The sequence below is a fragment of the Pelobates fuscus genome, chromosome 1 (assembly GCF_036172605.1).
Source record: "Pelobates fuscus isolate aPelFus1 chromosome 1, aPelFus1.pri, whole genome shotgun sequence".
NCBI lineage: Eukaryota > Metazoa > Chordata > Amphibia > Anura > Pelobatidae > Pelobates > Pelobates fuscus.
This window is the reverse complement of record NC_086317.1, coordinates 489,815,474-489,829,973: the sequence shown is the minus strand read 5'-3', so window position 1 is coordinate 489,829,973 and position 14,500 is coordinate 489,815,474. Positions and strand designations below refer to the sequence as shown.

The following is a 14,500-nucleotide window of genomic DNA, read 5'->3' as shown; positions in this document are numbered from 1 at the left end:
CCACTGAGTTTCTGGTGCCCATCGTTTGAATTCAGCAATATAATCTTCGACAGGCCTGTTTCTTTGCTGCAGTGTTCTAATGGTTAAGTCTGCAGTTGCTTGTTTATTAGGGTCCTCGTAAAGGAGAGACATGGCTTCGAAGAATTCATCCAGGGAATCCAATATGGGGTCATCATTCTCCAGGAAGGAATGAGCCCAGGCCATGGGTTCGCCTCTTAAAAATGAAATAACAGAACAAACCTTAGATCTTTCGGTGGGATATGATCTAGGTTTCAAGGCAATCAACAATTTGCAAGAATTGATAAATTCTCGGTATTGGGACCTGTCTCCAGAAAACTTTTCGGGGTTGGAAACAGCAGGATCACTAGCCGAGTGTGTAACGGTATGAGGAGTGTGTGTTTGTAAGTCCCTTACATAAGTAAGGATTCGTTCATTGGTGACCTGTAGATCTTGCATGCCTTGAGTAAGCGTATCCACTCTTTGGTTCAATCTTGTGATTTCAGAAGTGAGATCTACTGGATCCATTAAGAGGGCTGGATCAATCTGTAATGGTCACTTATTGAAAATATGGATCACAACTGTAGATAACTGAAATTGTTTATTAAATTGTTATAATTGAAATAAAGTAAAATTCAAGTTGAGCTGTCTCTTTAATTCCTTGTCAGAAAATTAAGCAGCAGCAGGATTTGCAGAGAAGATTAGGTTGAGGCAATTATTAGTCTGAACAGAGATGAGATTCCAATGTAGAATTGTTAAATGGCAGCAGAACAATTAGTTAGGTTGAAGCAAAAGAAGGTAAGCAGAGATGCAGGATAACATTACTCCTGTTTAGGCAGATGAGTTCTACTTAGCTTTGTAGGGGTGGTAATCCGGTTTGATGAGAGATGTTTCTCAGAGAGGATTAAAGTTGCTGCAGACAAAAGAGTATCCAATGGCAAGTCCGTGGTCGAGGAGAGGAGAAGGCAGGAAAACGATAAACAGTCCGGGTCCGATACACAGTAGAGGTAAACACAGATACACTTAGCTTTGAAGTTTTCGCGGGAGGCTTTCAAATTGATCCAGCACTGATGTGTTGCCGCGGTCTCCCTTTGTATCCTGGGAGTGACCGCGTCAGAGGAGGGGGAGTGGCCGCGCTCCGTCTACCCGGAAGTCCCCGGAGTACGGATGCCGGAAGGTCTGACACTATGGAACTGAAAACTGACACTTATTTGCGCGAACACCGCTGAGCCGTCCGCCCCCTGGTTCCTATTTGTGGCGATTTAGCCGAACACCGGTCATTTGGTAGTTGTATATGTGAATGTGTTAACCCAGATAGCTATGCCATGGAGCCTATTCGTGTAATTAAAGACTTTGGCTCCATGGCAATTGAACTATGTGAATAGGATCTGAGCGATATTCGGTAGTTTTGTGCACTCAGATCCCAGCTATCTGGGGATATTTGACATGTCTGTGTTTAGTGTGTAAAATGCGACCTTGTGTATTTTCACTGTTTTTGTATCCCCACGTGTATAATGGCGATTTGCTTCTGTCCTGGGAGATAATTGGATTACTTCACAATTATCTCCAGGATAGAGGGAGGAGATCAGGATGCATTGTGGGGATGTTTTACTTCTGTGTGTCTGTAATTGGTGTATGTCTGTCCCTTGTCACAGTCTTCCATCTGGTCCCCTAGGGGAGTGTCCACCAGGTGGGAGACCTGCATAAATACTGGGCGGGTAGCCCTGAGTAAACCCTCAACACGGAGCCTTGTCTCGTTCTTGGGGGAATTCACTGTATGCTGTTAGAGACTGATTGCCAGGAGTGTAAGCCACTTGGGAGCTTTTCCTGTTCGTCTGCTAGCAGCTATTCGTGAGGATCCAGTTCGGGAGTTTGGAGTGCTACCTTATTCCCTTGTATGCAGTTCGGGAGTTTGGTGCATTCTCTTGTATTCAATTCGGGAGTTTGGTGTTCTACAGTAGCTGCCTTTATATCTGAAAACGGATTTTAACCCCTTGTCTGCTGAAACGGTCCGTTACACAGGGGAAGACAAATTCAACTGGAAAACAAAAACAACTGGTAAAGCTTCTTACCTGATACAGTAATACAGGATACTGGGGTAACACTTCCTGGAGACTGTTAGAATGAAATGTAGTAAAAACGTATGCATACTAAGTATAACGAACCAGTATATAAGGTTTTAGGAAACAGAGATTTCCAATTGTGCTTATGGACTATAATGAGCCTGGTGAAAAAGGAACTGTTAGAGCTTAACCTATGGCATGTCAAAACAAAGATAAAGACATAGTGTAACGGAGCGAACTTAGATATGCAGAAAGACTAGTTAGTGAATTAGGGAAAGGAAATGAATTAATAATATGAGAGAATAAGTTCCAGCGGGAGTAGATAATGGTGCCAAGTGGATGTATTTAGTATACCTTGCTTATTTAGTGATTATGGCCTGATCGGGCCTTTAAGAAGATTTCCCCTGTGTAAAAAATTAGGTGTCCCATAAATTAATATGCCCATAGCCGAGTAATTGTGAGAAACAGATTAAATACATATTAGCCAGTAGTAACTAATGAGCCATATGCCTAACACATTAAAATATAGGATGCAGAGAAAGTTAAAGGTGAGTTCCTTTGTTTAAACGAATGACATGATGAAATACATTAAACAACAGATTAGTGACTTTAGACCTTAAAGCCTGCTAGGTTCAGCTAAACGAACAAACGGAGAGGACTATGAGCATAAAAAGAAAATACCTGCGGTCGGTTAATAGACCGCACAAAAGAATAAACGAAAGGCATGTACTTAGCGGTCGGCTGTTTAGCCATACGAATTAATAGACGAACGTGAGTATGTTAGATTGCGGTCAGCAGTTTAGTTATGCGAAAGAACAAACAAAGGTGTGTGTACTCTGCGATCGGCTGTTAGCCGCACAAACCGCAGAAGTACACAAACGGATGAATATGCACGAATGGGTAAGTATTATGAAGGGAGCCTATCCCCGCGTTTTTAGGCCCGAACGTGGGAAATAGCCGAGCGCTATTTCCGACGTTAAGTTTACGTGGACGTTCCGGTCTCGTGACCGGAAGCCGGTTGGCAAGCACGGAGGTTGGAGGCAGGAATGCTGCTGGCGACAAACTGCTGCTGGAGGCTGGAATTTGGCAGGAACTACGGACCAGAAGTGCTGGGACAAACATCTTGAACGTTAAAGGTGAGTAGGGGGGTAGGAGTTTATATAGGGGACATAAATCCTCTCACAAATACAGGCCTAATAGCCTTTAACATGCGATTTCTGTTCTTATTCCAGTGAAGAATGATTGATGATTTTGTATGGCAGACTTTGGGCCATTATATAACTGATTCATGCCTTCTTAAATACACACAATAAAGAAAGTCACCTGTTTGTTCTTCAGGTGGGTGAGTACAAGGTTACCAGCAATGAAGACATTGGGGAGATCCTGTCTGTTCGGCTGTACAAGGAATATTATCTGGTGACCGATGAATGGTTCTGCAAATATGTCAATGTGACATCCCCAAGTGGACACACATATCATTTCCCATGTTACCAGTGGCTTTCGGGCCCCAGGATTCTGGAAATCCCAGAAGGAAGAGGTATGGTCTTCTCCAAAGTAGAGTATGTGGCAATGTGGTTTGAATAAAAACCGAATGATACAAGAACTCATTAACTTGCTAAGTTATATAGCTATGCTTATATGGCTGCAGGGCGACTGACTTGTTAGTTGTGTCTCCTTTTTGCCCAGTTTTTGCTGCATTTATGCTGGGTGTTATTGCTGTTATTGCTGTTTGTTCTTTGGTTGTTAAAATTGCACTGTGTTAACACTATGTTTGGGCTGTTATTGCAGTGTTAAAGTACTGATTTATCGCTGTGATAATTCCGTGTTATTGCTGTGAAAATACCGTGTTATTGCTGTAATAGTGGCCTGTTAGTGCTGTAATAGTGCCATGTTATTGCTGTGATAGTGCCATGTTATTGCTTTAATAGTGCCGTGTTATCACTGTAATAGTGATGTGTTATTGCTGTGATAATGCCGTGTTATTGCTGTGATAGTGCCGTCTTATTGCTGTGATAGTGCCGTCTTATTGCTGTGATAGTGCCGTGTTATTGCTGTGATAATGCCGTCTTATTGCTGTGATAATGCCGTCTTATTGCTGTGATAATGCCGTGTTATTGCTGTGATAGTGCCGTCTTATTGCTGTGATAATGCCGTGTTATTGCTGTGATAGTGCTGTGTTATTGCTGTGATAGTGCCGTCTTATTGCTGTGATAGTGCCGTGTTATTGCTGTGATAGTGCCGTGTTATTGCTGTGATAATGCCGTGTTATTGCTGTGATAGTGCTGTGTTATTGCTGTGATAGTGCCGTGTTATTGCTGTGATAATGCCGTGTTATTGCTGTGATAATGCCGTGTTATTGCTGTGATAGTGCTGTGTTATTGCTGTGATAATGCCGTCTTATTGCTGTGATAGTGCCGTCTTATTGCTGTGATAGTGCCGTCTTATTGCTGTGATAGTGCCGTCTTATTGCTGTGATAGTGCCGTGTTATTGCTGTGATAATGCCGTCTTATTGCTGTGATAATGCCGTCTTATTGCTGTGATAATGCCGTGTTATTGCTGTGATAGTGCCGTCTTATTGCTGTGATAATGCCGTGTTATTGCTGTGATAGTGCTGTGTTATTGCTGTGATAATGCCGTCTTATTGCTGTGATAATGCCGTCTTATTGCTGTGATAGTGCCGTCTTATTGCTGTGATAGTGCCGTGTTATTGCTGTGATAGTGCCGTCTTATTGCTGTGATAGTGCCGTCTTATTGCTGTGATAGTGCCGTGTTATTGCTGTGATAATGCCGTCTTATTGCTGTGATAGTGCCGTCTTATTGCTGTGATAGTGCCGTGTTATTGCTGTGATAATGCCGTCTTATTGCTGTGATAATGCCGTCTTATTGCTGTGATAATGCCGTGTTATTGCTGTGATAGTGCCGTCTTATTGCTGTGATAATGCCGTGTTATTGCTGTGATAGTGCTGTGTTATTGCTGTGATAATGCCGTCTTATTGCTGTGATAATGCCGTCTTATTGCTGTGATAGTGCCGTCTTATTGCTGTGATAGTGCCGTGTTATTGCTGTGATAATGCCGTGTTATTGCTGTGATAATGCCGTGTTATTGCTGTGATAGTGCTGTGTTAATGCTGTGATAGTGCCGTGTTATTGCTGTGATAATGCCGTGTTATTGCTGTGATAGTGCTGTGTTATTGCTGTGATAGTACCGTGTTAATGCTGTGATAGTGCTGTGTTATCGCTGTGATAGTGCTGGAGGAGTCTGAATGTTGTGTGTGTGTATGATAATACAGTGTGTTATTACCGTGTTATCGCTGTGATAGTGCTGGAGGAGTCTGTGTGTGTTTGTGTGTATGATAATACAGTATGTTATTACCGTGTTATCGCTGTGATAGTGTGGGAGGAGTCTGAATGTTGTGTGTGTGTATTATAATACAGTGTGTTATTACCGTGTTATCGCTGTGATAGTGTGGGAGGAGTCTGAATGTTGTGTGTGTATTATAATACAATGTGTTATTACCATGTTATCGCTGTGATAGTGCTGGAGGAGTCTGAATGTAGTGTGTGTGTATGATAATACAGTGTGTTGTTACCGTATTATCGCTGTGATAGTGCGGGAGGAGTATGAAGGCTGTGTGTGTGTGTGTGTGTATGATAATACAGTGTGTTATTTCCATGTTATCGCTGTGATAGTGCTGGAGGAGTCTGAATGTAGTGTGTGTGTGTGTGTATGATAATATAGTGTGTTATTACCGTGTTATCGCTGTGATAGTGCTGGAGGAGTCTGTGTGTGTGTGTGTGTATGATAATACAGTGTGTCATTACCGTGTTATCGCTGTGAGCTCAATACCGTTCTATATTTCACAGAAAATTGAGTCTCTAGAGTGATAATGTATTATAGTAATTATGATTTTTATATTTTAGGGAAATTATTATTGGGTACTGTAAATCCTGTGATCCAGCAGCAGCGAAGAACTGAACTGGATGACAAAAGAAATACACACCGGTAAGAGCCGCAGAATGTGACACAGAGAGGTGGAGGGCAGAGTAATTGTTTTGTTTTGAGATATACAATAACCTATTTAAATGGAGTTAACCAACATTGGAAGCATCCTGGCCGCTCATGTTTTTACCTGTCTCCCAGGTGGCGATTTTACTCAGAAGGCGTTCCCTATTGTATACATGTGGATAACATTAAAGATCTACTATTGAATGATCAATACTCCTCCACAAAAATAACAAGCTTTCTCGCTACTTCAGCCACAACGTAGGTATTCTGTGCAGTGTAATACACATTGATAGTCATTGATGACATTCATGTACTAACCCATCCTCCCGTGGACTTCTTGTTTAACACACAGTGTGATTGCTACGAAGCTGAAAGGATATGATAGCAGCACAGCATCGTGGAGGAACCTAAATGAAATGGAGAGGGTCTTCTATTTCATCACAACAAAAAATTCAGGTTTGTTTGTCATAGAGGCATTGCTAGGTTCCAGAAACACCTGAAGCTTGACGTGAAGACCCCTACACTAACAGAGAGGCCTCTCTATGCTATGTCCCCAGCTCTCTCCCTATGACCTTGTGAAAGTATGGGTGGAAACATGCACACACTATACAGTCAGTTACTGAGCTCGCTCCCAACCAACCACACTACCCATATGAAAGAGAGGGGTGCTGGGCAGAACTTTGCACCAAGCAGCCCCTTGCTGACAATCACCTAGGGCAGGGGTCAACAACCTATGGCACGTGTGCCATGCATGGCATTGAAGCTCCCTTTGCATGGCACTCAAAGCTGCCAGAGCCAAACAGGCTCTGGCCTATCAAATGTCCAAGTGGGACTTCAGATATCTGGAAACCTGACAGTGATTGCGGGTGGTGAGGGATAATCCTCAATTTATACATTTCAGCACATACGGGAAGTGATCTCAGATCCTTTCCTCCAAGCACGTATGAATGGGAATACGCACTGGAGTGAAACAGCACTCAGCTATCACAATTCCTGCCCGTGACCTTTACCTGGCCAGCCCGGTCCCCATTGGACCTCAGGAAAGCCACCCACACGTCTAGATATACACAGAGCTACATGAAAAGCCTAACCCTCATATAAATATTACAAACAGCCCACACACAGTCACACACACACACAACGTTTTACACACAGACACATGCACACACCTTGACACACAGATACACACACTGGCAAATACGCAACTTGACACACAGATAGGTGCACTGGCACATACACACATATGCCCACACTGGCACATACACACAAATACACACACACACACTCAGTAACACACACTGGCACATACTTCCAAACACATATGCTCACACTTGCACATACACACAAATATGCACATTGGCACCTACACACAGATACACACACAATTTACAAACATTGTAGCCACAAGTTAGCTTACCTTTTGGGGTCTGGGCTGAGGCTGATGGGAGTGAGTGTGTAGCCTCTCCATGTTGCCTGTGGTGCTGCTGCCTCCTCTTCCCTCCCACGCGGCTGTCTCTTTAGCTGGGAGGAAGTGACAAGGTGTTATCCACTTCATCCCAGCTGGCAAAATCCAAAATAACACCCATCAGGTGAGTATTGAGTTGGAGGGCTTTTTAACATGTGTAATATCCTACAAATTAAACACACACAATCTGACACACATTCAGTGTCAGGGAGCATCATTAAATATGCGGGAGTCTCCAGGAACTACCGTGAGACTTGGGATGTCTGCATTGTGTGGCTGCTTTGAGAAGGAACTGTCTGAAGTACATTTTGTAAAGTAGTATTTTGTTACCCTTCATCCACCTGGAGCCTCCCACCTCAACCCTCAGAGTCCTAATGTGCATCAAGCAAAACTTAACGAGGATCTGGTGAAGTCTACTCAAATTCAACACTCAGATGTGAATCCCAGCTTGCATAGTTTGTACACAAAACATTCACATTTTTAAATAATGATGATTTGTCTGTGCTGTGTGGTTTTTTAAAATTATTTTGTCTTCCAGAGCGAGTTTCCCAGGTATGGAAAGGGGACACCTTTTTTGGGTACCAGTTTCTGAACGGAGTAAATCCAATACAAATCCAACAATGTTCCAGCATTCCTGACAACTTCCCAGTGACTGATCACATGGTGGCTGGGTCTCTAGGGACTTCCACCAACTTCCAGACAGAACTACAGGTGAGAATGTCCAATCAATCTAAACAGTAAAGTATCCGCGGAGATGTTTTCAGAGTTTTCACCTCTTCCATTAGTAGAGGAAGCTTTGTGGTAGTTATGGTGCCAAGAGTTTTCCTTTAAGGATGTGATGGGGGTGGAGGGGAACAGTCATGGTTTATGTAATAAGAACTTTGTATTAGAGATATCAAGTATCCCAGGAAATACATAAAAGCACTGTGAACAATCTATAGTATCTCATCGTGGATTGCTAACGTTTACAGCAGAGTAGCAGATTGTGTGTTATTGAGTTAACTTGAAATCCAGTACATGTTGACCACATCTCTCCTAGTGTTTCCTAGCCAGAAAATAATACAAAACTGATCCTGGAGTTATCAGTACAGTGACTAACAAGGACTCTATTTGTATCTCACTTTACAGAAAGGGAACGTCTTTCTGGCTGATTACAAGATTCTCCAAGGACTGCCAATCAATACAATCAATGGCCAAAAGCAATACCTCGCTGCCCCGCTGTGTCTCCTTTGGAGAAGTCCCCAGGATTATATCATTCCCATAGCAATCCAGGTGAGGAATTTGAAGGTGATGAATCTGTATCTTACAGTTAAACTAAAACCATTTATACATACTACTCTAAAACATAATATGCATTTATTTAATGACAGGGAAGGGACACTATAGTCACCAACAAATGTGTTTTAATGAAGCAGTTTTGGTGTATAGATCACGCCACTGCAGTCTCACTGCTCAATTAACTGCCATTTAGGAGTTAAATCAACTTTATTATGCAGTCCTTGCCACACTTCTCCGAATGTGACCTACACAGTCTTCCTAAATATTCCTTTCAAGAAGTAAATGCTTAAACTTCCTTTAATATGCAGTGTGTTTAACTTAGAATTTCAGGTCTCATGATCTGTTAATTATCTGCTAGAGCTTGCTGCAGCCTCCTGTGTGTGATTAAAGTTCAATTAACAGAGCATTAGAAAAGAACCTTTATCCTAAACACACTGTGCTGTAAGATATGATTGAAAATGAAACCATTATTTTCATGCAGGCAGTGTGAGACACAGTCAGGGGAGGTGTGGCAAGGGCTGGATAAACAGAAACAAAAGTGATTTAACTCATAAATGGCAGAGAATTGACGAGTGAGGATGCAGAGGTATGTTCTATACAACAAAACCACTTCATTAAGATAAAGTTGTTTGGTGCTTAGAGTATCCCTTTAATGACAGTGAAGTTAAATTATAGTAGAATAAGCCATATCTTAAGAATACATATGTTAACACAATAAGTAGTCATATTATTTGAGGAAGAAAAACAAGTAGCAAGAGAGGTGAGAACAGACAAGAGCTCAATTAACTTGCCCTTCAGTGGGTCCCCGTTAAGGTCAAGCTGGTTTTGGCTCATCTTGTGCCATTACAGAGAGAACATTTCTGAAGCATATGAGACTGGTCGGCGCCATCTTGGTTTTTCCCGAGCGGCGTGGAGGAGCGGTTCCCTGCTCACCGCTGAGCAGGTAAGCTCAGCATGCTGGAGTGGTCGTGCCGCTCGGGCACAGATGCGCATCGCTGCGAGCCGTGACAGTATCCCCCCACTTGAAGACCGCTCACCAGGCGGGAAGGAGCCGGCTTGTGAGGAAAACGGTTGTGAAACGACTGGACAAGACGGGGAGCATGAACCCGGTCAGCAGGAACCCAACTACGTTCCTCCGAGCAATATCCCTTCCAGTCAACCAGATAAGATAGAACACCTCTAGAGAACTTGGAGGTGTTCTATCTTATCTGGTTGACTGGAAGGGATATTGGACTTCGTACTCGTCTTGATCCCCTACTACCAAGGGCGGAGGAGGAATAACCATTTTTGTGTATTGATTGCAAGTGAGGGGCTTAAGCAATGATACATGGAAAGAATTGTATGTTTTGTATTCGGTGCCCAACTAGGTCCACCAGGGCGTCACCTTTGCTAGAAAACATGTATAAAAGACCAGTGTGTGCCATTAAACTTTCTGTTCCTGTTTGACCCTCAACACGTAGTCTTGTCTCGTGATTGGAGGGGAACTGCTATAATCACACTGGGGATTGCTATACTTTGTATACTCCCCTGGGTTCTAATCACTTAGCTCTTTTAAGAGCTGTTCTTGTTACACTGTCCTGAAGGAGAGGTCTCTCCCACACGGTCCAGGATGTCTGTGGTTGATCCAGGGTGGAAGGAAGACGGCGAGATTCCAGTTAAGCTACAGCGGTTGTGGAGTGTGGTGTGGTTGTGGTGTCTGGTGCGGTGCTTATGGTCCTCGGCGTCAGCTAGGAAGCATCCGTTAACGGAAGTACCCAGTCAGGGTGCCAGGAGATCCGTTACAATGATCATTACAAACACATTGCTGTGACAACCATAATAAAATTTAAATTACACAACATGTCACAAAATATACAGGAAATTATAATAGTGTTACGGTTGCCTCCAGGCTGGCTGGAAGTTGGACCGTAGAAAAGGATGCTCCTAGCGCTTACCCAAGGACCATCAGCACCATAGCCACCATAAGCACTGCGAACTCCACGAACCACCGCTGCTGGGCTGGTATCTCGCCGTCTGCTCTGCGCCCTGGACCTACGACCAGGCTCCAGGTTCCAATAGGTGAACTTCTCCCTTCTGTAGAGTGAAGCAGGATCAGGAACAAGAGCTCTTACAAGAGCTCAACAGCTAAGGGAGTATGAAGAGCATAGCAATCCCTGTAGTGATTATAGCTGTCCCCTACAAACATGAGTCGAGGCTGCAAGTTAGAGGGTCAGAAGAGGTCTGAGGTCTGGAACACCCAGCCTGGCTTTTATTGAGGTTATATGCAAATAGGACACTCTCAGGGGGAGGCATAAAATCACCAATCACACATCTGGTACAGCCCACACATTCCCTCCCCTCAGATAAACAGTTAAACCAATTATTACATACAGTAAAAATACAGTTTTTACACACACACTGTAACTTTAAAACCATACATCCAATTTCAATAAAAGTTGCATATTCCGACTCAGCATACATCAAACATAAACACTTCCAAAATCAGCCAAATCCCTCCAGTGGATCAAAAGTTAGCTGGAAGTCCTTTATGACCGACCGCAAGCACAATTTCCTGCCCAAAACAGTTCCATAGATTTGGGCTGTGCGGTCGGTCAATTTCATGCGAAAAAACGACTAAGTCCCATTTCGAACGGGATTTAGTCTCTGGAGCTGCAAGTTCCGTATGGGAGAAGGTAAGGGTCAGCGGTGTTCGGCAGAATGTGTAGCCGATTTTAGTTCCACAGAATCTTTAGCATACACCGCTGACCGCATTCGAGGAAACCAAGATGGCCGCCGCCACGTGCAATTAACCTGCAGTAACCTCACAGCCTGGGAGGTAAATTGCCTGCATACTTTAGATTCTGGGTGGTCCGCCTGTGTGGTACTCGGTTCAGTAAGCCCCATTTACTGAACCAAGTGGGGGAAAGCCAGGAACAGGTTATTTTAAAGGTCTGGGGACATAGTCTTAAAGGGGCATTGTTCAGCAAAGTCACAATATGTCCCCAGACGGTTCTTAAAGGGCCATACACACCCAATAAAAGTAAATACATTTTCAGGGGCACAATCTTCCAGGGGCCATAGTCATGAGGCAGGAGGCTGGCAAATAGGCTTCTCCACAATCCAGGGAAGCAGGGCAATTTTTCATTTAAAGGGCCAGTTACAAATAGCCATTTGTAACAAATAGCATTGTGACAAACACTCCTTACCCTGGACGTTTGCCACAAACTCCTTGAGGAGTGTGGAAGCTAGCCTTCTGCCCACCAACTATGGGCAATATACCTTGTGCCAAACTAAATATTTTTCCCTTCTGTTCACAAGACATTTCCCTGGTTTGTTTTATGTAGTTCCCAAACAGAAACACTTTCCTTGCGTTCGTTAGATAAATCTACCGAACACCGACCACCCCCCTGGCTCATTAACTACAAAGAAACCACAGACTTAAGTGCTCTTTCTGTGTGGCCGCAGTTCGTATAACTGAACGCCACATGCTGGAGAAAACAGCGGCCATCTTGTTGCACGATCGACCTCGTGAACACCGGTAAAATGATATGAACGCCTGCTGCTTTCCGCGACAAGCCAGGAGAGTGGTTTGTTCGCACGAACAAGGCAAACAAACGCTACCTATGAGCCAAGGGAACAGTTTGACAGTTTGTTTGACCGCTACCACTGAATCTCTGGAACAGATTTGGGCATACGCCTCGGATGCGGTCGGTCAAAACTTTACCCCGGTGGCAATTAGGCTGTATTCGTGGAATCTGAGCGCTATTTAGACAATTTGGGCAATGTGTGCCTTGGTGACAATAAATTGCCTATGACTGAAACCTGGAGTGCCCAGACCTTTCTTTTTTCTACTATGATTTCTGGGAATTGATGCTGAGCCCTGGTGTCATGTTCTCGATCAGGTCAGATAGGAGACGATTGCCAGGTTTAACAGAAGTGAAATTTTTCTTTGCCTTTGACATTATAACAGTATTTTTAGTATAATAAATAATAAGCAAAAGGGAGAAATAATCGTTACGGCAATATGCCCTATAAAGTAAACAACCAAGAGTGCAAATAAAATTTCAGCAATGTCCAGATGTGACGAAATCCCTGTTTGTACAGACTCCTTTCGTCTAAATATTTGTGTGTTTGGCTATTTCGTGTGTTTGTAAAAGAGCCGAACAAACTCCCGAACCACCCGACCTCCCACCAGGGTTGTGTGCAGCTCATTTACCACCCAGACCTTGCGGTTAACTGCAAGGTAATTGATGAAAGGCTTGGTGGTCCGCGTTCGTTTGCTGAACACGTGGCGGTCGCCATTTTAAAATCGTCGAACGCTCAGCGGTAGATGGTCGTCGACCCTCTGGAACTGTTTTCGGACACTTATTTAGCCGCACACCGCTGAAGCGCACCAAGTTCCCGTCCATTCGGTTAATAACTCTTTACCGTTTAGGACTTTCCTATTATACGAGCTAGACCGACCCCAGGTAGCTGCAGTTATGGAACTCTTTTCGGATTCAATTTCCCGAATAACCGGTGAACTAAAAACTTTACTTGACGATATTGAGAACTGTGTTCGTGGGATCTGAGCGCTATTCGTCTATATTGTGCGCTCAGATCCAAGCTATCTGGGGGTATGTGGAACATGGAGACTACGTTCAGCCAAATATGAGTTATGGATTTTAATACAGTTTTGTCAAAATGTAAAAAGGACATGTTTTCTCTACCTGGAGATAATTAGGTTCTATCTAACCACTTAAATCAATTATCTCCAGGATAGAGAGGAGGGGTTGCACTGTTACTGTGGGTGTGTTTAATAATTGTACTGTAAACCGATTGGTTCTGTATATTTTGTCACAGTTTCCCACAAGGTCCCCTGTGGGAGTTTCCTTGCTGGGAGACCATCATAAAAGGCTGAGTTTGGCCATCAATAAATCAGATCGTTTTACCCCTTCATGAAGTCTCGACTCATGTTTGGGGGAATTGGGAGCTATAATCACTACTTCGTTATTATTCTACTGGGAGTTCGGGAGAAGCTGCAAGGATCAGTACTACAGAGATAACAGGATCCTTTACACCAGATAGTGGGTTTTGCAGGTTGTATTTATCAAGGTAATTAGGATAATTTCAATAGCAATCCAAGAAAGAAGGGTGCAGGATTGAATGAATCAGGTAACCTGGTTCAATCAATAGTAGTCCACGTAGTTATGGTGCAGGTTTGAAGCAATTCAGGCAGGTATGCAATACAGTAAAGCACAGGAGAGTTCATAATAATCCAATATTAACACAGGGTACAGGTGAGTATGATGTGACTAGTGGTGAAAACCAGGAACTGCATTTAAAGGAGCGGTAACAAAAAGAAAAAAGTAATCATAAGAATGTGACACCTGGTTTGTTTGCACCCTTGGTCTAAGGATGAAGAAATGAGTGCAGTTCCTGTTAGTTATCAATGTTATTATGCTTAGTCATTCTGACTCAGATATTCATGGGAGTGTTGTGGGAGTGTTCTGGGCATGGTTCTGTATCCTTGCTGTGTATATAAGTGGGCCATCTGGCCATAAAGTCAGTCTTTTTGTACCTTTCATCAAGTCTAAGCTTATGTTTGTGTATACCAGAGCTATAATCACTGTGTCACTTGGGATTTGGAGAACTACAGCGGATGTACTCAGTCAGAGTATAGGGGATCCATTACACTGGTGGTAGGCGGCGGGATTTTTCTCCCAAATGGA

At 43.4% G+C, this 14,500-nt stretch overlaps 1 protein-coding gene across 1 annotated transcript in view; it reads left to right on the top strand.

Annotated features, from left to right (window-relative positions):
- The window catches only part of LOC134573379 (polyunsaturated fatty acid lipoxygenase ALOX15B-like), a 57,322-nt gene that overhangs the window by 28,246 nt on the left and 14,576 nt on the right, over positions 1-14,500 (top strand). The window contains exons 2-7 of the mRNA XM_063433113.1: positions 3,399-3,597; positions 5,983-6,064; positions 6,203-6,325; positions 6,420-6,523; positions 8,071-8,243; positions 8,661-8,804. Coding sequence (XP_063289183.1) covers positions 3,399-3,597; positions 5,983-6,064; positions 6,203-6,325; positions 6,420-6,523; positions 8,071-8,243; positions 8,661-8,804 — 825 coding nt within the window. The remainder of the gene's footprint in view (positions 1-3,398; positions 3,598-5,982; positions 6,065-6,202; positions 6,326-6,419; positions 6,524-8,070; positions 8,244-8,660; positions 8,805-14,500) is intronic.